This window comes from Gavialis gangeticus, unplaced genomic scaffold (genome assembly GCF_001723915.1).
Source record: "Gavialis gangeticus isolate Ggan-Ray unplaced genomic scaffold, GavGan_comp1, whole genome shotgun sequence".
Classification (NCBI taxonomy): Eukaryota; Metazoa; Chordata; order Crocodylia; family Gavialidae; genus Gavialis; species Gavialis gangeticus.
In genome coordinates, this window is record NW_017729014.1 from 2823433 (window position 1) to 2850599 (window position 27167).

Sequence of the window (27167 nt, forward strand, 5' to 3'; positions counted from 1 at the left end):
GGGGGGGCACAGGTCCCAGGTGCCTCTGCCAGGCTGCATCCAGTGGTGGGAGCCCCCCATGCCTCTGGACGACCAGATCTTCCCAACCCTGGCTGGGCTGGGCCCACCTCCACGAGCCCTTGCTGCTGTGCTGAGCTGCACCAGCACGTAGCCAGCTTGCAGCGGAGCTCAAGGTGCAGTGGCAGTAGCCTCTGCTGCCTCACAGCGAAGAGGGAAGCCCTCCCCTCCTCTCCGCAACCCTGGAGGAGCCCCTGGGCTCCAATCCTCCCACCACCCAGCTGGGCTGGGTCCCTACTTACCTTTCCCTGCTCCTGGCTGGGCTGCATGGTCAGTCACTCGTGGGGGCCTTGATCTGGCCCCTGCCCCTTCCCTCCTGCACAGATTGACCTGCTGGGGCTGGGGGCAGGTGTGCACATGCACCTATGCCAAGCTCTCCCCCAGCCCAGGGTCGACCAAAAGAGGCTCTGGCTCTACCTGATCAGGATTGACAGGTTAGTGACCGCTGCACTAGATGACCTCCTGAGGTCCCTTCCAACCGGAACGTCTTTGATTCTACCCCATCTTAGAGACTCTCCTGAAAGATGCACAGGAGTCTGTGCTGGTGGAGGGAGCTGTGTTGATGAGTGTGGTCCCTCAGTGTCTGGCAGGGTGCTAGGCAGTTGAGCAGAGTGTGAAAAAAGCCCATGGTACAGGATGGCTTGAGATATTCAAGATACAGATGAAAACCAGCTGTAATTGGTCTTGACCATTGTATAAAAGGAGAATTGTAAATCAGGGGAACTTTGTAGTGGCCTGGAGGGGCCTGCATGGTGTTATGCCAACAACCTTGTCACAGGTACAAAAGCCTTAACTCCTTGTCAGATGCACTTATTGGGCCAAAATGTTTTAGGGCTGTGCTTGTACACAATTGACCAGGCCAAATCTTTGCCACCGAACTGAGCTTGTGGTCTTCTTTAAGGTGTTCGAATCTCCTGGTTGCACCTTTGTCAATACCACAGTACTGCCTGGCCCAGGATTGGGGAGGCCCCTTTTAGCAAACTGCTCTACTCTTTGCAATGCAGCTGGAAAGGGAGCTGTGGCTGCTGCACAGCCACTCTTTTTGCAAGTCCCTGAGACCCAGAGGGATTCTGTAGCCTGTGGCACTGGGTCTCAGCCAGTTCCCATTCCCCATATAAATTGTAGGAGGCTGAAGAGGGGATAGCTGGAGGGAAAAAGCGAAGGTGGAATCACCCCAGGCCTTAGCCCATGGTGAGCAGACAGCCCCTCCAGAGGGCAAGGTGGGAGCGGTCAGGGATGGCGGGGCTTGCCTGTGCCATGGCAAGAAGAGGGCTCCAGCTGTGTTTATTTCCTTGTGCCTGAACAGCTTAAAGGGTGAGGGTCCAGGAAGCATTTACATGCTGGCAAATAGGGTACAGTGGGTGGTGGACAGGGAGGGGTTCATGTGCACAGAAGCCCCCGCTACTGTGACGGTAAGGTGTCACCCTCCCTTGGTGGGTTGCTGGCTTCCGGAAGCAAAATGTTCAGAGGCAAAGCAGGCAAGAAAATGCCCATCCAGACAAATAAGGCTTGTAATTTAATTGTCATTCCTTAAATACAGGAGCTGGGGAACATCTGAATCTTCATTCAGAAGTACAATGCATTCAGCAATCTTGGTCTATAGGTTTTGCAGTTAGCTTGATAATCACAGTCTCTCTCAATCTCTACAGATACAGATAAAAAAGTAAGCATTTTATTTACATACATGGATTTAATGTAAGACAGGGGGATAACCACCCCTGTTCTTCAGAGGCCAGAGGCAGTGACATTGTCAGGGCAGGCAGCAGGGCCCCCAGTATGGAGATGAAAGCACAGAACCTCCAGTGCAAGGAGCGCTCGGGGACGCCATCCCCCCACGGCTCTTGCTTCCTGGAGGAAGCGGAACTTGTCCGACAGCAAACACAAGGAAGCAAAAAGTAGATGCCCCAGTGCAGGGCACAGGGGTTTGGATGGGAAAGGTCACTCAATACTGAAGTGAGCTTTGTGAAGGGACAAGGGCTAGCTACAGAACATGCTGGATCCTGGTGCTGGTTCCCCACCTATGTCGTCCTCCAGCCTGTTAAATGGATGGGTGCAGCACTGCTAAAACAGCCCCTGGGACACCATCACTTTTGGGTAGGAGACGGCAGAGCTTACTCTCAGAGACTGAAAACCAGCACTGTCAAAAGTCTGACAAGAGCACAGTGCACAGATGGGTTTAGCCTAAGGATGGCTGATGGGCACAGAGACAGCTTTACTGTCACGTGCTTATACCGTTAAGAAAAAATGCCTGTGACACACAAGGCAGAGGCCATGCAGGTCCCTAAGGGGTTGCTCTGGCCCAACAAGTCTGCACCTAGGCACATTTTCACCCACTGGTTCAGCACAGCTCCTCTGGGACCATGACTTTAGCTATGGATATTCTCCTTTATGGGTTTGTGAGATGGTCACCCAAGGCACAGGGCTAGTCTGCTCTGAAAGGGCAAGCAGACTGGAAAAGAAGATGGCAAACAACAATACTTATTCTTGTGGAAACCATCTGCCTTTTCTTGTTACCTACTCTGCTGGTCTGAAAATTGATGTGCGGCCACTCCAGTGAAGCAGCAAAGAAAAGCAACTGGGCCAGGATTTACTTCTTGGACATAACTCAAAACCCAAACTCACAGGGGCATGGAAGGTCCTAGCTTTCTCTGACAGCTTCTGGGACAAGCCCAAAGCCACTGCCATGCATGAGGAGATATCCACATTCCCCATGCCAGGAGTAGCTTGCTGTTCCCAAGAGAGAACAATCTATTTTTCATTTTCATTGTAGGCTGAATTTTCATTGTATAATGTAAGGAACAGCTAGCCGTAGCTGGTCTGGAAGATGCTTATCCACCCTGTGCTACTCAGTATGGATCAGCCCCCTGGCTCCTAACCTGAGCGGACGTATTAGTAATTGAAGTTGAGTGACTGGAGCTGGAGGGCAGCAGATGAAGACAAACACTGCAGTCACTGCAGGGAAGCTGTCTAGGGTTGTGGGGTATACTAAGGATTGAGCTGTACCTGGAGCACCAGAAGGGACCCCCAACGCCTGTGAAGCTGGGGCCATGAGCATTTGTAAAAACACAGAAGATCAGATTCAGAACAGTGCAAAAAGTGACTGCTGCCAGGAAAAAATGCATTTCCCAGCACAGCTGCTATATCCTTATTCATTGGTATTGATCTCCATTTTTATGAAAGATTCACATTAGATATGCTTCTCTTAGCCTTAAGTGCTTGAATAATTTTGTGCCCTTGGACAGAGGGCAGGCTGCATATCAGATACATTTCTATGCTCCCAAGAAGTATTCACTTTTTTCCTAGGGTACAGAGGTTAGAAGGAAATGAAATCTTGCAGCAGAAACCACAAATCCACAGCTTTGTGCAGTGTACTGTAAACATCTGTGGCTGTGACATCAAGTCCCCTGCTGTGAACCACTTTATTTGACAGCACCTAAGGAGCAGAAGCATCCCAAAGGGATTGCTTTAAACAGCAATGAAATGCAGTCCCCTCTGGAGGGGAATATGGCAGCGGTCCCAGCGGCACAACACAAGAGTGCGGGACAGGAAGTGAATAAACATGCCACGTGCTTGTTGACTATCATCATCCCAAATTCCATCAGTAGTTACCAGTGATCAGCGCATTCTAATGGCTTGCCCAATTTCTTGCTGTGCTCATGCTCTTTCTGTGATGAGGCTAATCTTTAGAAGAGAATGGGGAAATCAGCTGTCTGGGAAGAAGGAATAAGCTGTTCAGTGTTGCTAAAATCAACACTTCTCTCATTGTTACTGGTGCAGGGAGGGACTGAGTGAAGGATGTACACACAGACTCAGGCTGAATGCTAGGGGATGTTGGTCTCATGCTCTGGCTGCCAACATGTTGGGCATTCGGAACAAGAACGTGTGTGTACAAAGACAGATGATTCTCAGCAATACACCTCTTGCTGCTGGATTTCAATTGCTCATTTCGACTTTTTGTGTACAGTTGGCAATGATGCTTGACAACTGTCCTTTAAACACATGCAAGCTAAACTCCTGTCTGCTCCAATGCTTGACTGAGGCAAGACAAGCTCTTTCAACTTTATCATAATAAATTCAAGGCAGCTATGAAAATCAGGCAACTAAAACTAGAGCTGAATGCATCTTGGACAAAGATTACCAAAAGGACTGGATTCTGAATTACAGCAAGCACTAAGAACTAATCTGGAATGTAAAAAAGCATAAAAATGCATGAAATACACAGCATAATGAAGCCTGAAAGAGATCCATGTTAAGTTACCAACTCCCATTTTGTGCTTTTTTCTGCCAGTCAGAGCGATTCTCAGGTCAGTGCCTTCAGAGTCAGTGCACCACTGCCATTTCAGAACAGCCACATCATCCAGTCCATCCTCAGGGATGGTCCCAGTGAAGCCAACTGAGACCAACAGAAGCTTGGGCTGAATAGAGACTATAGGACACAGCAAAGCAAAAAAGCCCACTGAGTGGGCTCCAGGCTTGTGCCAGATCCACTGTGAACATCAACAGCATTGCAAAAGGGCAACATTAGGCACTGGAAATAAATACAATGTACCCTGCCAAACTGCGTGACCCAGAGGGGCGAGGCAGCGACTGGCTTGCAGATCAAAGGCATTCACAGCTGCTGTCAGTGGCCTGGATGGTTCACGTTGAATAAGAGAAAATAAAAAACAAAACAAAGTACATGAAAGAACAGGAACAGTCGGGAGATGCATGCACTAGTCCAAAACAACTGTTTCTAACCTGCCTAGGTGTTATCACAGACCAGTCCTCCAAGCTCATATTAGCCAGATCCCTGTGAAGCCAGCATGACCTTTTTCTTTTCATAATAATTCTTCCAGTTAAGCAGTACATAGGCTAAGTTGGAATATTCAAGCAAACTGCATGGGAGCCTGAATTCATGGAGAACAGTGGTGCTGTGCATGTTTGAGATGGTCTCTTCTTTGAAAAAGGAAGCGCAGAGGCTAATCATCTGGGGGGGCGGGGAATGATGGCTTTCACGCTCTTCCCAATCTGTGACTTTTCTTGCATTAAAATAAATGTTATGTAAGAAGCATATGTTGTCTTGCAGCGATATTTTAAACAATTTCTCTAGAACATCTTGACATGATGGACTCTTTGATGCAAACCACACTCTTCACTTTGCTTCAATAAAGCTTAAGCAAGCGAACAGGAGACTCGAAGTTAACAGTGAGTCCAGGCAGACAGTATGAACAATTAGGATCGGTAGTCCTTTTTGCTGTATGGTTTATTGCCCAAAATACTATCAATCTCGTGTATAATGGAAGAGGACAATTTTGGAAGAACCTGGACATAAACAAACAAACAAAGTTAAAAGCGAAGGTGACCTTACTCTTTAACTGTACCTGACAACCTGCACAATTTGAAGTGAGAATGCCCTAAGAAAATCCGCAAGTTTGGCATATGAACTCTGAGCTTTGCTTTGTGGTCTTGAGAGGAGTAGGGAGAGAGTAAGGAGAGCACGAACTTGGGAAAAGTGCAAGAGAGTCATTAGCAAAATACACCCAGCTGCACATAGTGTTTGTAAGAGCTATGCAGTACCAAATGCAAAACCCTTCTGGGTTCATTACAAATGCATATAAAAACCAGCAGCACCTACTGCGGGATAGCTGGCACCAAACATTCCTTAAATTCCAAATTTATTCTTTTACTGTAACAAACATAATAACAATTGAACAAATGACAAATGAAAGCCTGACAGAAAAGAAAGATGTTAAAAGTTGCAACATCTACATATATACATTATATTTCTCCTTGGTAGAGCATAAACTGATAAACCAACTTTACCATTCCTGATACTCCTTGTATCCTAAGTCTGGTGAGCAGCAGATTGACTCCACCTTCTCTGGAGCCTCTGGATGGATCTGGTGTGCTTGTATCACTTTTTCCTCCCAGCCAGTGCTCAGAGCAGGATGCATGCCTCTATGGCTCTCTACCAGCAGGAGACAGAGCTCACCCAGGCCTGGTCAGTCAGTGTTTTCAATCAGATGGTCTGTTGCAGTATCCCAGATTCTGCTTCTGTTAACTGAGTGTTGCCTTAGACCACATCCTCAGGGTCCAACTCCACACACCCTCCAGCCTGCTTGCCAGGATCCCATTTTTTTTCCCCTCCCCTTAACCTTAGTGATCTCTCCTTGACTTCCAGCAGCCACCATCTCTCTATGGAGCATGCTCAAGATGGTCTGGCTGATCTTACCAAGATGGAGGCTATGGCAAAGTGGGAACTCCCTGACTAGCCACAGTGCTAGTCTCCTCACCTGCCTCTAGGCATGCCGCCCACCCTTCTCTCCTGCCATGCCTTGATGACACATAATTAAGATGTTAATTAGGTGGGAGAATGCCCTTCGAGCACCCTGGTCTCCTGGGCCTATGTATGCAGTGCCAACCACCCCTATACTGCTTCCTTGGTGCCAGGCAGCAGAGTGCTGCCTTCAGCTCTGCTGGCCTGAATCTTAAAATGGCCACTCATGAGAGCTGGACCGCACCTGCCAGTTGCCTCTTCAAGCTCTTGAAGTGGCAGACACCAGAAGTGCTCTGCCACACACCTTCCTCCCTTTGAATAGTTCCTGGGGGAGGTTGCCCTACTGCTCCGCCAAAACAGGCTCCCCTCAAAGCCTGTGAAAGCCCTTGAGTGGTGAGCACCCCAAAGGTGCTCTGCCACAGGGGCATTTTGAAAAGATCTCTCGTACAGTATAGGGATGGAGAGAGGTGGTTGGGAGGGAGGGCAGCAAGATAGCCAACTGCAGGGAGGCTCAGGATCACTAGATTGACATGTCACAGTTTGTAGGATGCAGCACCTCAGGATCACAAAGCAAAGCACAGAGTTCTTCAGTTTGGAAAGGAACAGGCTGAGGGGAAGGATATGATAGAAGTCTATAATATCACAAAGGGCATGGACCAAGTGAACAGGGAACTGTTGTTTACTGAGTCCCAGAATACAAGACCTAAGGGACACCCACTTAAATTAGTAGGAGACAGATTTAAAAGTAACAAGAGAAAGTACTTTTTATGCAGTTGAAGATGTTTCGTCTGGCATCTCTAAACCAATAACGGTGGACACCAGACAGGGTAATGAATAGGGGACAGATCACTTTAAACCAGGTGTGGGCAAAATATGGCCCATGGGGCAGATCTGACCTGCCACGGGAAGCAGCCTGGACCATGGCACGTATGGCTGGTCCTGCCACCACCAGGCAGGAACCACTGGGCTGGGGCAGTGTGGTAGCTGCACTCAACTTCACGGCAGCCCCCGCAGCAGTGGTTCCTTCCAGCTGCTGCTGCTAATGTCACTGCCACCAATGGACCTGGCCCTGTTACCCGGGAACCCTGGCTTGGGCAACCCACACCCACTGCTGCAGGCACCAGATGCAGTGGCCGGGTGGGGTTTCCATGGAGACTGGCCTGGGACCCCTCTGTGGGCAGGATGTGCTTGGCTGGGCAGATGGGACGGGGTTACTGGTTGGCAGGGAACAGTATCTGGGAGCAGGATGGGTGGGCAGGTGGTGCCAGGGCTGGGATCGCAGGGTGGTGACAATGCAGGGTCAGGGCCTGTGGGAGAACAATGATCTGCTGCCCACGTGTCCCTGCAATGAGCACCAGTTTCACGAGCAGGGGTATGTGAAGAGAGGATTGTAGCTCTCTCCTGTGCCCTGGCCCTGCACCCAGACCATCCTGCTTCCCACCCCTCCATGACTCCATCCCATCCACCCAGCTGAGCATGCCCTGCCCACAGGAATCCCAGGCCAGTCTTCCTGGAGACCCTGGGGGCAGGGCTGGGATTGCTGAGTGGTCACAGTGTGGGGCTGGACCCCAGGACAGAGCCACTTAGGGAATTTTGGTGAACTTTGGTGACTGGGTACAGGGGGAAGTAGGAGGGGTGCTGACCCAGCCTGACACAGCTCACCAAAACTCCCTAAGTGGCCCTGCAGCCAAATAATTGCCCATCCCTGCTCTAGACCTATCCAGTTCAATGCTTTCCCTTTAGCATCCACTTCTATCACTGTTTGGAACAGGATGCAGCCTAGATCATTGGTCTGACTTAGTATGGCCCTTCTGATGTTCAGATTCTACAAAACTGGTGTTGTGCCTTGGAAAACACAGGCTTCACCTGGAAACCAAAGGCAGACAGAAAAAAAATAGCAGAAACTCTATGAAAACAGCAAAACACCAAAGGACAAGTAAACCCTGGAATTCTCATTCTCTCATCACACACTATTAATCTGCTAGAAGGGTGAATGGGTCAAGCAGCTGGTTTCTCATTATTTTGAATCAGTTAAAGCAGAAATAACATTTTCCATAGCAGACTAAGGACCCAAACAGAAGCTCACTGTCAAAAGCATGAAGACTGCTGTTTGGTGTCATGGCTTGTAAACCTTCTCTTTTCTGATTCATCCCTTGTAATGGTCATCATGATCACCTGCAGCACCAGTGGCAGTTGCAAAATGCTTCTGGCCAAACAGTATACTGCAACTGCTTTAATAGATTCATGTAATGTAACTCCAGAGTTGTGTATAGAGTTAGTTTCCCTAATACTCCAAGCAAGCAAAAGATCCTTCCTTAACTGGTTAGCAAGGAAAGTTACCTCAGAAAAGTTGTACTGTATATTGGGACTGACCTGTATTGCTCCAATATTCTCCATTAACTGGTCTGCATTGGAAGCGCCTAGCAACACTGAGCTGACTCCTTCATTTCTCAGACACCAGGCTGGAGTGACAAGAAAGGGGATGGGAATAAGCAGGGAATATTCACTAAAAAACACAGTGCAGTTTCTGAACTCAAGCAAGAGAGGCAGAAACAGCCCTTTGTTTTCTGTTCTTAAGGCTAAGAGCTGGCCCAAGAGTCCTGCAGCTCCAGCACCACATTGCTAGGTGCTCTGTGCAGCAGCAATCATCAGTGGGCTGGTGTGACCAGGGGCAGCAGGAAGAGAAGGGAGAAGTGCCCTAGCAGGGAGGGCACGGTGTGTGGGCTGCTGCAGCTTTGGGTACTGGCATTTCCTTGCTCTGAAGTTTGCCTGGCCCAGTGGAATCTGAGGAAAAGGACGGTGGCCAGGAAGTGCCCAAAGAAACCCCCGGCTATGCTCACTCCCTGCACCCTGCAGTTAGCTTACCGATGGCGAGCTGGGGCAGGGTGCAGCCCAGGCGTTCTGCAATGGCCTGCAGCTCCTTCAGCTTGGCTTGCTGCCTCCTGCCCTCTTCACTCAGGATCTTGTCTTTCAGCCACTGATACCCCTGTCCAAGGAGGCACACAGAGAAAAAAGGGGATGGTCTTTTATAAGGAATGGCAGCAATACAGGGGGCTTGTAAAGAGTGTGAGCAGTTGGTTGGAGGCAGGAAGGGACAGTCGGCATGACCCAGCTCCTTGTGGGCCAAATTCAGCCCCCTCTGAAGATGAGAATGGACTGGCCAGGTGGTGTATTGGAGCTGTGCATGCAGGGCACTGCAGACCAGAACTGCTCAAGCACAATGGTCTGAATGGGAGGGGGTTTGCATTCATGGCCCTTGGGCTGGGAGACACCCCAAAACACTAGCACTAGAAACCAGGCACATAAAGCTTCCTCCAAGGAAGAAGTGATCCAAGCTCAACCAACATGAAGCAAGGTCAAATTCCAGCACTGAGGTCCCCAAGTGGGGCAGCCTGCACAGAGGAGCATGGAGCATTACCCTAGAGTGGCATACGTGGGTAGTGCTAATGGCATATGTGGGCACCATTCAACCACTTCTTTGTAGGATTCTGTTGCAAAAACAGCATCAAGCAGGAAACACGCTGGCCCCATGGCCAAAATTAAATGTATGTGTTAGTAAGGGGACAGTGCTCCCCGCCAGCCTCCCTCTACCTCAGGGAGCCCAGGCAAGTCAGATACAGCCCCTTCCTCACCTTCAGGGAAGCCCTGGAGTAGGGGGGGATGCCGCCATCATATTTCCCAGACACGATTCCACAGGCCAGTGGGGACCAAGTCATGGCACCGACTCCTGGGAGGAGAGGGGAAAACATTTCTTGATAGCATGTCCAGCTCCCACTATCAGTGCAGATGCAAGGCATGCCACTGGTCACACCCCTGGCTCTTACATATCAGCTTCCCTGCCTGGTCTTAGCGCTCCTTGCTAATCATTGCTAGAGAACCAGATGTTTCCCTTGGAGGCAAATGGGTCAGATCCCAAATGGACTAGCCCTACAGCAGCTACCTGCTCTTTGGGGCAATGCGGACAGAACATGGGTGCTGCAGGGAAGGTTGGAGTGGGACAGAGTGCAGGAGACAAAAGAATACCTGCCTGACAAAATGGGGTACTTCCCTAACCTCCTCAAAAGAAACCCCACTTTGGAAGCTCTCTAGTTTTTGCAGGACTCCAGGCCTAATGACAACAGCAGATTAGTTACAGGAACAACAGAACTAGAGACACCAGCACATTACTTCATATGCATAGAATAAAAAAAGAACCAGCCTTGACAGCATTCCATGGCTGGGCTCAGTCTCCTATGATGCCAGGTAGGCTGGCTCTGTTTCCAAGCAGTGGCACATGAGCAGTGATAACCAAGTACAGCTGAGGAGAATCACTGTTTTTGGAAATGGCATTTGACTGTACCAGCTCCTTTACTGCCACGTGGCCCCTTGTGCAGTACCACAGTACAGATGGTACTGCTGGTGCCCTGCACCATGTGTTCTGGGGAGAACAGGAGCAAAGTTCTCTGCAGATGGGTTTGTTTAGCAGGGCAGTTTGAAGGTACACAGATGGTCATCTGACAACAGGGAGCCCAGTGTCCACACAAAGGGCTGGGCAGACCAAACTTCCCCCTGCAGTGCAGATGTGCTATTTGCAAGTGATGTGCAGCCTGGCCCAGGCCACACACAGAAACAGAGCACAAGCCTCCAAGGGAACCAAACAGGGGGACTCTAAATATAAGCCACAAAGTCTATGACTGGCCCACCTTCATCTGGTTCTGAGAGGGAGGGTTGCTTCCTGCACACTCCAGCTGGTTTGGTGCTTGCAGAGGCATGTATGTACATGCACCAGACACTCTGGCTTGCATGGGTATATCAGCAGTGTGGCATCATCCAAAAAAATGCTAATTAGGACATTAATCCAGATGCATAAGAGACTTCCAGAAAGGGCAGCAGCACCAGACACCTGCTCTGGCACTAGAAGCATGAGGTTACAGTGGCACTCTGAGGATAAACCAGTTTAAAAGGACCCTGGCTTCTTCATGTCCAGGAAATGCTCCACCCTGACCAAGCCCCAGGTCTGCAGCTTGGAGACCCCAGCAGGAGGGTGGGCTGACTCAGTTGAGCAGGAGTTCGGTAAGGCCAGCTTTGTGATTGGCCAGAGATACCAACTCCCACACCATGAGCATTGCGGTTGGGTGCTTGTTGTGGCAGAAACAGGGATGAACATGTTTTTTTCCATTAGAAACTGGGAAGAAAACACCCTGCAGACACAGCACTTGGCATTCCCCAAATCTGAGCAGTATATTAAAAGACGTTAGAAGTGTACAAGGTTAGGACTGAGTTCCAATGGGAAGAGTCTGAGATGTACCAGGAATACTGACAACAGTTTTGCAGACCTCATCCCCAAGCCTTCTGCCAACAGGGCACAAGGGTCATGGCTGGCTCTGGTTCAACAGGGGAGCGGTCTCCTCCCAAGCCAACTGCCAGGACATCTGAAGCCAAAGTGCAAGCCTAGAGACCAGTGCCAGGGCCTGGACATCCCAGAGAGTGGAACTGAGCAAGACTGAAAGACTGCCCAGCCCCAGCCACAGCCAGACTGGGAACACTCTGATCCCCTTTGGTCCAGGGAAGCACCTGGCTGGCCACTGTCAGCCACTGCATCAGAGCCAGGCTCAAGAGAACACACCTATCTTGTGAAAGAGCTCAGGCAGCTGCACCTCCACCTTCTCTCGCTGGAACATGTGGTACTCAGCCTGCTCACAGATTGGTGGGATGAGGTTGAATTGCCGTGCCACTGAGTAGGCTTCCTGTAGACACAAAGGCCAGATAGTGTCAGCTTCATCCCCACTCCCCCTGGATGGGGCTGCTCCCCAGGCACCTCTGTCCCACGCTCCTTTCTTTCATCAGAATGGAACCCCCCTCGGTTGCCCTGCCTTTGGCTCGGGCCCTCTATGACCCATCTCTCTAGGGCCAGTGTTCAAGCTCAGCAGAGGAAGAGCCCACCCTTCACAGCAGAAACAACCACTAACCATTGCTACAGCAATGCAGCGTGCTGAGCAAGGTTGAACCATATGGCTCAGTCTCATGGGAAGGTTTGCCACTGGCTGACCCCAGTGGGAGGATGGCCATGTACTTCCCAGGGTACAAGATAAGGCTCAGCATTTTTCAATGAGGGCACCTAGGCCCGGCCTGCAGAGCTCTGCTGGGGTTTTGCTGACATATACCCAGGCTGGGTCTGACAGCACCAAATCCACTGGACTCATGATTGTTAGTTTGGGCTAGCAGATGTCCAGACTTGCCCAATGCCTCCTGAGACACTGAGGCAACATACTGACCCTGTGCTAAGCTGAGTGTGTTTGCAGATACCAGTTGGAAGGGGACAGTAATGACTAAAGATGAGTGCCCTGGAAAGTGTTGAGTCTCCAATGCACAAATCTAGCTGGAAACCCTGTTCGTTCACCCGAGTGGCTGAGCAGATGGAGCCAGCAGACAGCACAGGAACATGGAAGTGCTCAAGGGAGAAGTGTCTTACTGATGCAGCTCCTGCCAGTGTGGAGAGGGGAGGGCTCTGGACAGAGGGAGCAGGGAGTTAGAGGGTAGCCCTGGGCAACTGTCAAGGGGCTTGTGCCACATGCAGTGACTACAGGATGCTGCCTGTCACTCACCCTGACAGCTGCACTAGAAAGGCCACTGCTGTGTTGGCCCCATGCTCTGCCTGTGAATTTACTTCCTTGACCAGTTAGGGAACCCTTTCCTCCTGCAGCACAAATGTGACATGCACCAATGAGCCCTCCTATCCCATCTAAACATAATTAAGGCTAGAACACATCTGCAAGCATTTGGCTCCCAACAGCTCCTGTCGGACCAAATCACTGTCAGCTTGGTGCTTCACTCGGAACATAACGCAATAGAGGCAGCCTGTGCTAGCAGCTGCAGCCTGCGTGGCCTCCACTCAGCACCAGCAACAAGCTGCAGCTACACACAGAGAACTGGTCTATGCTGCTTTCTCCAGAGCTTCTCTGCCAGCACACAGACACAGACACAGTACCATGATTTCCATAGAGCTCCAGCGCGATGTTCCCCAGTACATGGCCATCCCCTGGTTGATAACGTGGGTCATGGCTCTCACCGTCTCTGTTAAAAAGCAAGGGGAGAGGTCCAGAGGCAGAAATGTGAGAGAAGCAAGCAAAGTGGGGAGTGGTGCAGTCAATAAAGGCTATGACACCAAGAGGGAAGGGGGTTGGTACTGCACAGACATCTTGCAAGCAGTGTACTTCCAGACTGCAAACATGGTGGCAGGCCGTTTACAAGGGAATTGAAAGTAAAACAACCCACCAGAGAGACTGCTCTCAGAATGACTCCCCCAGATTGATGACTATTTCCCATAGGCTCCAAAAGAAAAGAAAAGAAAAAAAAGGAAAAGAAAACCCAGGAGTTAAGGTGGAAGGTGGTGTGTTGGAGCTGAAATGAGGGGGAAGGGAAAACTGAAGTCATGTAAGTTATGAGGACAAGAGCACTGGGTTGTACTTTGTTAGGGCTTTTTTTTTTTGGAGAAAGAATAGGAATGGCATAGAAAAGAATAACCATTTGCAACGGACCAGAGAAATGTAGGGAGGTCACACTCAAACAATGAAATGCAGCACATCAGACACCACCCACATTCACAGACATTTACAATCTCCTGTGAGGATGGAGAAGGGCCACCTGATTTACAGCACCCATGTGCAGAGTGAAAAACGCTTCCCTCCAGATCCCACAAAAAGCAGAGCTACAGCCAGATTTTCCACTTCTTCTCAATGGAAAACCAGGGCAGCTGCATCTTGGTGATGGAGTACTAACAGCAGGGGAGGCTCAACACAACAAGGGGGATGTTTCCAGGAAACCAGGTTCTTTGGGGACCAGGGTGAGGCTCCTGGCTTGTGAGTGTGTCCGTGAGTGGAAGAGGGGTCTGTAAACGGCAGAGTATTGGGGTCATTGTTGATACCTCCCAGTTTTGCTTCAAGGCAGAACCTTCAGCATTGCTCTGCTGCAGAGATTTATGAACTCAGCTCAGAAATATACTGATGGAAAAGCTGATCAGAACTGCCTGGGTAGGAAGAGGAGAGCTCAAACTCTTCCCTGGGGCAGCTGGAAGCAGAACTCAGAGAGCCAGGAACAGAAGTCACAGGAGAGCTGGCAATGGAGGAAATTACAGTGGTTAAAATCAACTTCCTCTCCAGCTCTGCCTGCGACTCATACCTCCTGGAGATTTCAAAGATTAATACTAATTAGGAAAGTAATTAAAAAAAAACATTGCCTATAAAAACAAAACAAAACTAAGGAACAAATTTTCTTACAAAAGCCTTGAACAAAACAAATACAGATTGTAGGAACCCAGCATGTTAGTTTGGTCCCAGAGTTCATGTTGCAATTTAAAGCAACTGAACACTTGGGATTTCACTTGTGACAACTAGATAGGGATTTTCACACAGCACTTCCTGAAGGTGCTGATGGTTTGTAGTGGATCCAGCAGGGATGTCAAGGAAAGGCAGCTATAATAATACATTGCTTGCAAGGTTGATTGCAAATGGTGCAATAGAAACAAAAGCTTGTGAACAAGTGTTTCTAAAAAAGCAATCCATCAATGACTGCCTGGAAAACAAATCTAATATAACTAAGTGGGATGTGTGCATGCATAAAATGCATCTGACCACAGCCAGGTGTGCAGGCAGACCATCCTCACCTCTTGCCTCCCTCAAAGCAAGAAAAAGACAATGCTACTTTGTGAATGGATGCCTGTGTGAACACAACATCCCAGGTACATGCTGAAGAATGGGAATGCAAAGCTTGAGGCTCCCCAATTAGCATTAGCTCAAATCTTATGAATGGCTACAAATTTGGGGGCAGAAGGTGAGATAGCCATGGCTTGCTCTGCAGTGGAGGGGAGTGTCTGCAACTGCACATCCTGGGGAATATTCAACTTACAGGAACAGGAGAGCTCAGGCATCCAGCTGGACATCAGGGGCTCAAGAGTCACCCTTCCAAGCTGTGTTAATATGCTTAGCCCTTGAGTACCCCTGACCCTGTGCAGTGTGCAGCACTTGTGCAGGTGTTCCCATAGTTAATACTGAGAGAACTTTCCTAGACTAGAAAAGGCTCTGCCCAGCCCAGCTTCTTCTTCCTGTAGTGCAGGAGGCACCCTACAATCTCAGGGCACCACTCTTGTGATGTTATCACAAGAGTGGTGGTTGTTCAGCAGTCCTCTGCTAACTTATGCCAGCAGTTCTTGAAACTGCCTCACAGGAGTGCTCTGCAGCAGCTACTCTAGGGCCACTGACAGATGTTTGGTTAAAGGCGCAATGGAATTTGATGCGCAATCCCAACTATGGCGCCTCTTGTCATGCTACATGTGCATGGCAGGAAGCACAGCTGTGGGACTGGGGATCAATCATGACACATTGCCAGTGTAGGGGGAGCCCAGGTTCATGATCCCAAGGCTCCCCTACACTCCTACAGGTGGGAGCCAATCAGCTGACTGGGGCTCCTAGCTGCAGGAGCATCCGGGAGCCAAGTGATTTGAGTGCTGGCTCCCTGGCTTGGAGTGCTGATCAGCTAACTGGCACTCACAGAATTGGGAGTGCACAGGAGTCTTGAATGGCTCTGATATGCTCCCAAGGCTGAGAGTGCTGGCCATACATTAAATTTAAGGCACACTGGGAACCAGCCACAATGTTATTAACAGGGATTCTGATTTTCTCTGTTTAAAAATTCCAAATTCTCTGATTTAAAAAAAATCCTAAATTCTCTGATTAAAAGCTCCCAAATCTGCGTTTTTCTACAATTAAAATGAAATGCCACTACATATATAGGTATCAGTTGAAAACATTGTTTTATTGCTATATTTACAATTTTAAAGCAATTTGGAAGCTTACCAGTGTCTCGATCATTATAATAAAATAAATTCTAAATACCTATATATTTTGGCATTTTATTTTTCTTATCATGGAAAATCAAAGTCCCCTCTGCCCCCTTCACTCACCAGGATGCAGGTCCAGCTGTGGTTGCCCCCCTTGCTGCTTTGTGGTGCTGAACTGCCCTGAAATGCCAGTGACCTGCCCCTGCCCTTGACCCTCACTCCTGACCTACAGTCCCCCACCACCTCATCCTTGCTAGTGCCCCTCACTACCAACTCAAAGGCCCCTGGCCCTCCTGGTGCCCCTCATTCCCGACCCACAGTCCCCTGCCCCCCCAAGCCCTGCTGGTGGGAGGTCCCTAGCTGCCCCCCTGAGGACTATAGGATGGTGGTCTGTGGCGACACAGCAGAGATGGCCTTAAGAATGAGGTGCATCCAGTGCACCTCAACGTGGAAGCACAGGGAGTGGCTGGGGCACCACACACTGCCTTGCGCTGCTGGCTGGGGCTAGGGTTGTGGTGCAGCAGGGAGAACCAGTGCTTTGTTCCACAGAAGCAGTGCCAAGCTGAACGTGGCTCTGGCCTGGGCCATGCTGCAGGCTGCAGGAGGAAGACGAGGGGCTCCTGGCAGTCTCTGTCCTGCCTGGACTGGAGTGTGGCATCTGCGGGTAAAGCAAGTCCAGCCCGTGTGGGCTGGAAGAAGGAGGGGCTGGGAGCGCCTGTGGCATCCCCTGCCCCAGTCTCGGGCCCTGCTCTCTCCCCCGACTCAGGCAGGGTCTCCTGGTCACCCTGCCCCTACCGTTGAGAGCACAGGCACTGGTTCCTGGTGCCACTGGCCTGGCCATGCAGTTCCCCGCTACCCGCAAAGGGCTCTTCCACCCCTTCCCTTGCAAGAGGGGCAGGTGCCTCTAGATGGCCCCAAAGGCAATGGGATGGAGCTGGGCTTGCTGGTGGCATAGAATACTGCCTCAGACCCCCCTGGCCCTGCCCTAGCTCCAGGACCTGGACATCTTCCCTCAGTGCTGGCATGCACTCGTCCTCATCCTCCCTCTCCTTCCACACACTCTTCTCACACACACACATACGAATATCCCCCCACCCTGGTACAGTCCCCAAGCCCTAGTCCTCCAACCCCTCTCCCCCCTAGACTTGCCTGTATCCAGCTGCCAGGACTCCTCCCACCACCCTCCCTAGCTGTATGCCACCCACGTGTGTGCGCATGCACATGAATGCGGTGCCCCCTGCCTCTAGTTGTCCTCCCTCCACAGGCCCAAGCAGTCCCTTGCAAGCTGGAAGGCTGCTAGCTTGCAAGGGGAAACTTGTTTTCCCATGGTTTTTTCCTTAACAAGAGAAAAATCTGTGTTTTTTTGCAGTGAATGGAAAACCCAGATCCCTGGCTATTACACGTATTTTGTGCAATAACTTTGTGGCTTATTCTCTGTTTTATCACACTGAATGAATGTTTGGTGAGGTCATTACTTAAAGGACCAGTTAATCATGGGTAACATCTGTCAGTCTAGTATGTGCAGAAAGGAGTCCCACCCCAGAGCCAGCTCTGTGACACTCTGCTCCATGTAGCAACTTGCAGAGCTGCACCTGGGCCTGTAGCCTTAGATGTTGAGAACTGAGAAAATACAGGTCCCCCTCTCTAAGAACTGGAAGAACTTCTTTGGAAATCTCTAAGGTTCAGACCATGCTGGGAGCTGAAATGCTCCCAGCAGAGTATTTTAGGAAACTGAGCACAGGGCAGCAGGAGAGAACAAGTGAAGTTTCAACTGATATATAGTGTGGTGTGCCAACAAGTCAGGTCAGAGGCAAGGCACTCCTAGTCTCTTTTCAAGGAAAACCCATTTGGGGCATGGCAAGAGGATCCTCCCAGCCCAGGGCACTGGGGACGAAATCCTGACCTCACAGAAGTCAATGGAAAGTGCATCATCCATTCTGAGGGGGCCACGGAGTTCACCCTGTCTCTACAGCTGCTTCTGCAGTTCCTAGCCACAGTATTCTTTCTGCCACAGCTGGAAGAAGAAAAATGTGATCAATGTGCACATACAAAGCCAGGAGGCTTCAGAGGATCACATGGAGCAGGCCACTTGTGGGCCTTTTTCTGCTGCCCTCCCTTCTCCATAGCCCTCCTCTCTGGCTCTTGTCTGGTACTGTCTGAACTTAGGCTATGAGCTCTTTGGGGGCAGAGCCTTCATCTTTCATTTGTAATGCATGTCTATGGTGCCACTTTCAGAGTAACTGCACTAGCCATATTACCCTTTGATAAAGTACATGCAACAACTGAAAAGGGTTTGGGAGCCTCCACTGGCTAGCTAACATAAGAATGCCCCATGTGACTTCGGGATGTGAAACCAACTGCTAGCATGTACCTCTGTTTGCCATTCATTTTAATTTTTAGAAACACTGTTGGGGACTATTGATCAAGACCTTCAGCCAAGTCTGAACCATGCAGGCTGAGACACAAGCCAAGGCATCAACTCATGCCAAAGAGAAGCAGAAAGGAAACAAGTCATACCAGGCTTAACGTGTCCATTGCATGCACTGACATAGTGCGACAGTTAAGCCGAGTGTGGGACTTGTGCGAACAAAAGGCTCCTATGAAAATAAAATTGGGCAGGTAGGTAGCAGTTCTTGCACAAGGTCACCAAACATTACACAGGAAAAGAATAATCCATCGTGAGCGGAGAAAGGAGCAGCTGCCAGAGCTGGGCAAAATGTTCAGTCCATTGGGAAAAAAACTCTACTCCGCTCTGTAGCAGACTGCCCATGTCATATTCATTAGCTGCACTCCACTTGCTGCTTTAATTTAAGGAAAGATTCCATCTGCATGGAGACAGGAGACTTACAGCATCTGGACCTTGGCAAAATAATGCCTGAATAACCACACTGGAATGTGCTGCAAGTCAACTGCAAGCAGGCATCTGGCTCAGTCATTAAGAGGAGTCAGCATTCTGGCGGTGCCTGACTCACTCCTGTACCTTTTCAAAGCTGGGACTGCAAAAAAGTTTATTTCACACATGCATGCAAACCAGTCAGCTCTGAGCCAGCTGCGCCTGTTTCTGCAGCTCACCAAAGGGCGCACCCAGGAGTAGCAGCTGCCTCAACTTCATTATGGGGAAGCTGACTTGTAATGGACCCTGATGCTGTTGCTATTCATTTAGATTTGGTCACTCAAAATTTGCCACTGCGTGGAGTATCGACACACAGAATTTTGCCCAACCCTAGTACATGTTTTTTGTGCAAGGCCAGGCAGCATGACGAGGGGAGAAGAAATCAGAGTCCAGGGAGCCAATAAAATGACAGCTTGGGGAGCCAATTTGCTTCTAAGCCAAGTGCACGGGCCAAATGAACAGCACTGATCCTGCCCCCCGGATTTCAGGCTAGATAGGCACATAGACCTGAGCACTTCCAGTGCCAACACCACCACTGCTCTTCTTCCCTTGTCTGGCTGATTTGTTCACCCTTATCCCCCAACTGTTCTCCTCCAGCATCACAAGGGTGTCAGGGATCAGTACCACGTTACTGCACGAACCAATATGCCACGTTTAAGGCAGAGTTTCAAACAGGCTTGATCTCCTGTGATACAAGCAGGCATATTTGAAAATGGTGTGTCATGCATTGACTGAGGAAAGGAACCAAAGAATGGGATGACAATGGCTGGAGGGAAGGGGGGGGAAGAGCTAACAACTATTTTGCTTTTTTCTTTTTACTTGCAAGATGTTCCCAAGGGCAGTGGTTATTATTTTTTTTCCCTTTGTGCATTTTATGGTGAAGTTTGTCATCAGGGGAAAGGAGATAGTTTAAATAAAAATACAGAGGCCATCCCATAAAATGCTGCTTGGACACAGAAGTCAATATTCGGACTGCGGGTACGATGTACCTTCTATGATGAATGTTCTTGACTTGGAAGAACTAAATGGGTCCCCTGGTGATAAAAGAAAGATTTAAAGAGACCAGAGTTTACAGCTGCTGGCACATTACAATGAAGGCATGACAAAAGGGCACGGGGCTGGAGGAGGAATAAACCACCCATACAAATCTGTTCCTGGAGTGGAGCACATCCTGAGAAGGCTCCTCAGGCTGAGCGATGGAGGGGAGTTACACGGCAAGAGCTTTTTAAAAAAAAAAAACATTTGACTGACACAACATATCAACATATGAAACAACTGCTGCGTGAAAAGGAAAAACACAGCATATGTGAAATCCATCACAAGGAATCAGGATGAAAGAACACAAATGACAAAAGGTAAAATGCAAAAAAAAAAGGTTCTTCACTGGTTTTATGATTAAGATGCTAACAAACAAGGCATGGACTCTCCCTGCACACAATGAGCCAGTGAAAATCTTTTCATAAAACAGGAAAAAAAAATCCTGGATGCACAAGGCCAGCTTACATCCAGGAGGCAGGAGGTGCTGGCACAGCAGCTTGAGAAAAGGTTCTCAGACAGAGGAGAGATGTACACCTTGCCCAGAGCCCCAGCATCAGGGGACAGGCCCCAAGAGGTCCAGGACAGCACCACAGTCAGGCCTGGGAAGTCTAAGCAGGAGTGTTTCCCCATGGCACAGAGAAAGGGGAATATACTCCAAGGATCCTGCTGGCAGGCAATGCCCTATTACACATGGGGTGGAGGGAGGAAAGGGGAGGACAATTCTGAAAAATAAAGCTTGGCCCAATTTTGGACCCCCAGACCTGTCTGCTCCCACTTGCTGGCACCCAAAACAGCACAGGCCACCTGACCACCAGGGTGGACGCTGTGGCTAGCATAGCAGGCTCTCTGCTGTTTGCTGCCCAGGACTCAGCTTTCAAGATCACCAGTAAGAGCTGGTGTCAGGACCTACCTTCCATTGGGGTGTTGGGATCTGGTCTGTTTGCAAACACCACATCCACATACTCCAGCTGCAGCCGCTCTAATGAAGCCTTCAGACCTGGGAAGGAAGACATGGACACAAGACACGTCAGGCATATTGCCCTGCTGGGTACCCGGCCTTTCCCATGCCCCCATCCAGGATCGCAAAGCAATTGGAAGACGCAATCAGAGATTCATTCAGCCATCCCCTGGGGTCGGAAGGGAAGTGATATTCCAAGGACACAGCCCTTGGGTACGGGGCTGGCACTTCATTCTGAGACGATCCCACAGGTATAAGAGCACTATAGGCCAGGGGACTGTGATGTGCTTTTGGCTTTGTGGCTAGCCTTCACCCCCTGCTCCTTTTGCAGAAAGAGCAGCCCTACACTCAAGCTCTTGGCTGAGAACTAAGAGGAAAGGAAAAGGGAAACAGAGTCAGAAGGTGGAGAGGAGGGAGTTACAGACCCTGCATCATGAGCAATGTAAGCAGCTGCCAGCACCAGGCCCAGCCTGTTTGTACTACACAAGATTATGAACACACCCAGACAGTGCCCTTCCCTTCCCTGCCCAGGCCATTTCATTTTGTGGTTGGTATCTGAAAGAGAACATGACTCAGGTCAGCCAGGATAACCCCTACAGTCTCTCTTCAGTGTCACCTGAGTGGGAGTGCACTGGGCCCCTTCTCAGGAGAGGGAAAGCACATAGCACAGGGGTGTCAGACTCCATTTCCCAGCAGCCTCTGCCCATGTTGCTCAGGCTGGTCTGTGTTGCTCAGGCCGCTCAGGCCAGGAGCAGCAGGGCCATGGCAGCATGGGGTCTCCCCAGCCAGCCCGATTCAGGTTGGTCTTCACGGACACCCTGGGTGGTGGGGCCATCATGGCCCTGCACTGTAGTGGCCCTGCCCCTCCTGGGGTCTCCTTGGAAACTGGCCAGAGCAATGTGAGCAGGGGCTGCTGGGAAATGGAGTCTGCTGTGCGCCAATCTGGCCCCCAGGCAGGAGTTTGCCTGCCCCTGACATAGCAGCAGCTAAGGCCAGGGAATGGCAGGACACAGCAAACGCAGTGAGGGAATTATCCACAGGGACAGGCTCAACTACAGCACAAGTGAACATTGTGTTTGCTAAGCAATGTCTCTGCACCTGCTCGACTCACCCAGCAGAAATGTCCCTGGAGCCCTCTCCCCTGTGGCTGCATGGGGGCCTCTGGGTATCTTCCTGCTCTGCCCTGCACTCCTCTACCTAAACTGGCTATTTTCAGTCTTGCACTACAAGCTGCCCCATCACTGATATTCTGATCTTAGCACAAACGAGTAGCTATGACCCCATTGCGGGGAAGCCCATGAGCTCAAGTGCCTTCCTGGCTCAGGGCCATCTACAGCATGCAAACAGCTGCACTCTCTCTCTTACCTTCTATGATGTGTTTTCGGGACAGCCCCCTCTCTGTCTCTGCTCTGAAACACAGGAGAGCCATATTTAGAACGCAGAACACTACCAGAACACACATTGCTACTAGTAATAGCCAACCTTACATACTTTCCTCCCCAGAAGATCTTGGTGGTTATGACCAGGCTGGACCGCCTGCAAAGAGAAACAGGGAGCTGTCAGGCAAGCATTTCCAATTCCCCACTTGCAGCAAAAGAGCACAGCCAGGACATCCCTCTTGATTTCACTACTGAGTTACTCCTAAATCAACCCAGAAAAAGCAAGACCAGGGTCAGACATTTAGCAAATGCCAGGCTGGCAGACCAGAAGCCTGCAGCAGCCCCAGACCGACTCTCTCCAAGCTACAGCTTGTCTCAACCACTCAGGTGAGTACTAGAGTACTAAGGACATCCACTGCCAAGGCCCGGAGACAATCCCCAAAGTCCCAATGACTACCTCAGCCTAAAAGGGCTGTTTAATGGAAAGACGTATGGGGTGACAGAGCTTGTCTCTGAGAGTTCACAGGAGACATGGTAGTGTTTCCTAATAAGTCAGTTGCTTTTCATTGCTGACAGCTGTAGTTGATTTAAGACAAACCTTTAATAAATGCAGAAGAACCGTCTTGGTGGAACAAGATGATAAGCATAAATAATTGAATGGGAAATATATATGTACTGAACCCTGGTGGGGTTTTGAACCATTGCAATCTGGAGGGGTAAGAACATTTAATGTTTGCTGATCTAACTACAGACAGCGGTTTGTGCATCACCGCAGTGGTTTGCCTGTTTGATATCGTGCTTCCCTGTGGCTGACAATTTGCTGTGATTTTTAGCGCCTCCCTGAAGAGGCTCTGCTCCACCTCATCCCAGCCAGGAGCACTGGGAGATGCCAGGCTGGGATGGATTGAACAGTCCAGATTCTGCACTGTGAGTTCTGTCTGTTTCCATAAGAAAAAGGAAGAGCCCTTTCCTTGGAAAAGCCATGAGACCAATGTCTTGCTTGAATTTGCATAGATCTGGGACATCAGAGCTACCTCCCCACCTCAGCAGCAAGAAGCAGGGTTTTTATTTTATGACAAGACAGCCTCATTGTCCTGAGTCATTGGCCAGTGCAGATAGCAGCACTGCAGGAATATGTGGTGGTGCCCCACAGGGATCACTGCTAAGGACTAGGAAGGGAACCTCTGTCTCCAAGGCCCACATGATGTGCACCAATGCATCCATTCCTGCAATTCTCAGAGCAAGGCTTCCCTCTTCACCTTGCTGCACACCTCTGACTTCTGTTTGCATACCCAGCCTGCTTTGGTAAGCAAAGACATTTCCCACTGCAAAAAAATGAGGCACTTGACTAAAAAAGAATTACCTCCATCCTTTCTTCTTAATTATATTTCCTAGCACAACTTCAGCCCTGTAATGAGAGAGAGAGAGATACACACACACATAGACAATGATTTCATAAGACTGTGATAGAAATTAGGTCAGAACAACTTCAGCAATGAAAATCAGCTGCCTTTTGAGCAATGAAGTGAAATTCCACTCCTGACATGTTAAAATGTTGTTAAGAGTGCTAAGAGCAGGAATGCTCAAGACTTCTGAGGCTGAGCCACTGCCCTGCATTTAACTGGCACTGGATAAAATAGGAGGAGGAAAGTTTTACCTTATCAAAAACACAGCACCAAGCTAAAACACAGGACTTCCTCCTAAGGCAGCAGTGATCTAAGGCAGCAGTCTTCTTGGTTTGTTTGCTTTTTCTTAGCCCCACATATTCCCCTCTCTCAGCTGTACAAGGGGCCAGCTTCAAAAGAAGTGATGGATAATGTCTGACCTGGAGTGTGGTGGTTAGAGTACTGTGTTGAGAAAACAGAGTGCAGACTCAAACCCTCTCTAGGTAAGAAGGGCTAAAACCCAGCTTTGTCCAAACTACTAAGTTAGTGGGGATAAAACATAGACTCCCTGCCCCTTCTTTATCCAACTCCTGCTAGTTGTGGGTTTCTGCCTGCCTACATTCTTGTGACTTAGATGCAGGCATGCATCCATGTTTCAGGGAAAGTAGAATTGCCACCTGCACTGCGTGGCATTTACACAGCTACAAAGCTGCTGTTTAGATGCACAAGAGACAGACCTTTGCTGCTCATGACTGGCCATTGGCTAGAACATGGCTGGGGTCAAATCTCCAGGCCCTTCACTAGCATGCAAGAGGTATGAGGGAGCACAGAGGAATCTTTGTTCCTTTGGGAGGACTGTCTTCCTACTCCTAGCCCGCAGCCTGGGGGCAGCACCTCTTTACTGATGCCAGTGTGTCCTCCTGCCTCCTCCCTGCTTTCCCTTGGGCCCTGGCAGGGTGCTGGGCCCTGGCAGATACCTTAGGACTGGCTCCACAGATGTTTCTATTTTAAGGGGAATGCGTGATCTTGCTCATCTCGTTGAGACTAATTTGTGCTGCATTTCTGGCTTGGCACTGTGGTGTCAGCCCCAGGCAGGAGCTCATGTTGTGGCGCAGCCGAGGTGAGGACACAGCCAATTGAGCCATGCTACTATCTGCAGGGGGAGGCACTAGTAGAAACTAATCAGACTGCTGGGACCAATCCTGGCCACATCAGTAACTTTCTTCCTCTACAGTTTAGTTTTTAAATCAACGTTAGCCCTGAAGCCCCTTGAAGGCTGTGACCTGAGGCCTGAGTTTTAACTAGGATCGGGCCTCTTGGGCCAGGCAGTGAATAGATACTCAGCATGGGCTACTGGTGCCTCCCAAGTTTGGGGGGGCACCAGATTGCTGATGTGAGGGGTGGTCCCCAGCAACCGACAACCAACCAGGGGGAGCTGGGGGAGGTCCCCCAGCAGCCGATCGCCGAGCCAGCAGAGGAACCGGAAATGTGCTTCCGGTTTTATGGCTGGCGCTTCCAGGGGGTGCACGGCTGATCTCAGTGTCTACGCGTCGCCAATGATACCCAGGAAAATGAAGAGCTGAAGAGACCTCACTGGAGCCACGGCATGAGTCACTGAATGAGCAGAGGGGGAAGGCAAGAGGGAAGAACTCTTTGTGCTGATGCAAGAGTAACTGCAGCGCAGTGTCATGGGTCCTAGCAGCTGGAAGAGATTTTCTTCTATCATTCAAATGAGTACATAAGACCAGTTTTCCCTGCCTTGTGAGCAACTGAACGTCCTTTCCCGATGTAGTTCATGCACACTGGAGTTGTCAGTAGGCCAAGTGTCTTTAGAACACGCTGTTTTAGAAGAAACACTGTGCATGTCCAGTCAGCGCTGCAAAAGGCTTTTTAAAAAAGGAGACTCAAACCTGTACTTCTGGCCTAGCCACACCTCCCCCTCTCCCACACCATTCCCACCCCCCAAAAAAACCCAAAGAACCCAGCAGTTGCCTACAGTTAAAGGGCAAAGAAAGGCAGAGAAGTCTCTGCATGCTCTGTAACACATCTGAACTGAGATGTTAAAGCTGCCAGGAAACAAATTACGGCAACAAATTCAAACAGCAGAACTGCCATCCTGCCCTGCTCCTGGTGGTATGGGTGATAAACCAGGTCAGTACAATACCAAAGAGACAGCTGATCAGTCCCACCATGGAGTTCACTAGTCTCCAAACCTTGCAGCCACTGGAAGAGCATTTATTTCCCCTTGGAGGAGACCAGGGGGAACATGTATTGCCTATGAGAGGCAGAGAGAGACTCCTCCGTGAGAACACAGAGGGCTGGAGTTTGAGACATGCAAGTCTCTGGGAATCTGAACAGGGCTGTCTGTGAAAATCTGGCCCCCAACAGTGAGGAAATTCAAAGTGGACATACTGCTGAAGGCTTTGTTTGCAGGGAGGCCTAGGGTGGATATGGGGGTTACATGGTTCACAGTACTTCTGCCAGGGCTTTCTTCTGCCAGGGAGTTTTACTCTTCGAGCAAATTTAGTTCAATAAGATAGCTGCATGGGTGCAATGACCATGCTGTAACTGAGATCCCCAAGCCCTCAGGAAGGCAGAACTGCAGTAATGGCCAAGCAAGCTTGACTTGAATCATGACAGAGGTAGGAATCCAAGGGTTTTTTCCCCACCTGAACAGTAGGGTTTTGCTTCAAGACCAAATCTGTTGCAGCAGATATCCTGGAGAGCTGTCACCGTCCCTCTCCAACAGATCCCTGGACATACTCCACTAGGGGTGGTGGTGGGGTGTTAAACACCAAACCCTCCCTCCTTTCCATATTCATTAATTTTTTTCATTAAAGGTATTTCTGAAGAGAACCATGTTCTACATGAGGGGATTGGCAGCCCAGTCCCTGCCCTCCTGCCACTGGCAGGCTGCACTGCTTCCCCAGGGTATCAGGAAGACAGGCACAAGAATTATTCACTTGCCTAAAAACAGGCTGCAGCTCTTCAGAGGGCTCCTGGCCCCCTGCAATGGATGCGCAAAGAAATGTCATGAAAAAGGAGGGGGAGGAAAAGCAAGCCTCTGTACTCCTCACAGCACCTCTTCGCCTGACTCTTTTCTGATCAGCTCAGGCTGTGGCATTTTTCTCACAGCTGAGCCTGGCTGTTCTACTCATGATCTCTTGATTACCTTTCATCTGTTATTACCCATATGCCCCTCTCTTGCTCACACACCCTCTCTTGGGTACACAGCCTTGCTGGCGTGTCAGACTGTCCCATGCATTTAACAGTTTGTTTCCTTTAGGCATGGGGGATGGGGGTGGGAGGGCTAACAACTCTCCTGAAGCCACAGGGGTGCACTTACTTTTTGGAGATGCTCTATGTCTGTTTTAGTTGTGTGAAAGG

At 49.8% G+C, this 27167-nt stretch overlaps 1 protein-coding gene across 7 annotated transcripts in view; it reads right to left on the reverse strand.

Annotated features, from left to right (window-relative positions):
• Positions 1-1560: 1560 nt before the first annotated feature.
• The window catches only part of KCNAB2 (potassium voltage-gated channel subfamily A regulatory beta subunit 2), a 127871-nt gene continuing 102264 nt past the window's right edge, over positions 1561-27167 (reverse strand). For 4 of the 7 annotated variants that reach the window (XM_019511620.1, XM_019511621.1, XM_019511619.1 and 1 more), the window contains 11 exons: positions 23759-23803; positions 22508-22552; positions 22382-22425; positions 20969-21055; positions 20010-20054; positions 13281-13366; positions 11919-12039; positions 9946-10040; positions 9179-9299; positions 8687-8775; positions 1561-5358 (listed from right to left, as the gene is read on the reverse strand). In XM_019511620.1, coding sequence (XP_019367165.1) covers positions 5269-5358; positions 8687-8775; positions 9179-9299; positions 9946-10040; positions 11919-12039; positions 13281-13366; positions 20010-20054; positions 20969-21055; positions 22382-22425; positions 22508-22552; positions 23759-23803 — 868 coding nt within the window. In that variant the 3' untranslated portion in view covers positions 1561-5268. The remainder of the gene's footprint in view (positions 5359-8686; positions 8776-9178; positions 9300-9945; positions 10041-11918; positions 12040-13280; positions 13367-20009; positions 20055-20968; positions 21056-22381; positions 22426-22507; positions 22553-23758; positions 23804-27167) is intronic. The other 3 variants (XM_019511623.1, XM_019511624.1, XM_019511618.1) reach the window with 1 other exon arrangement.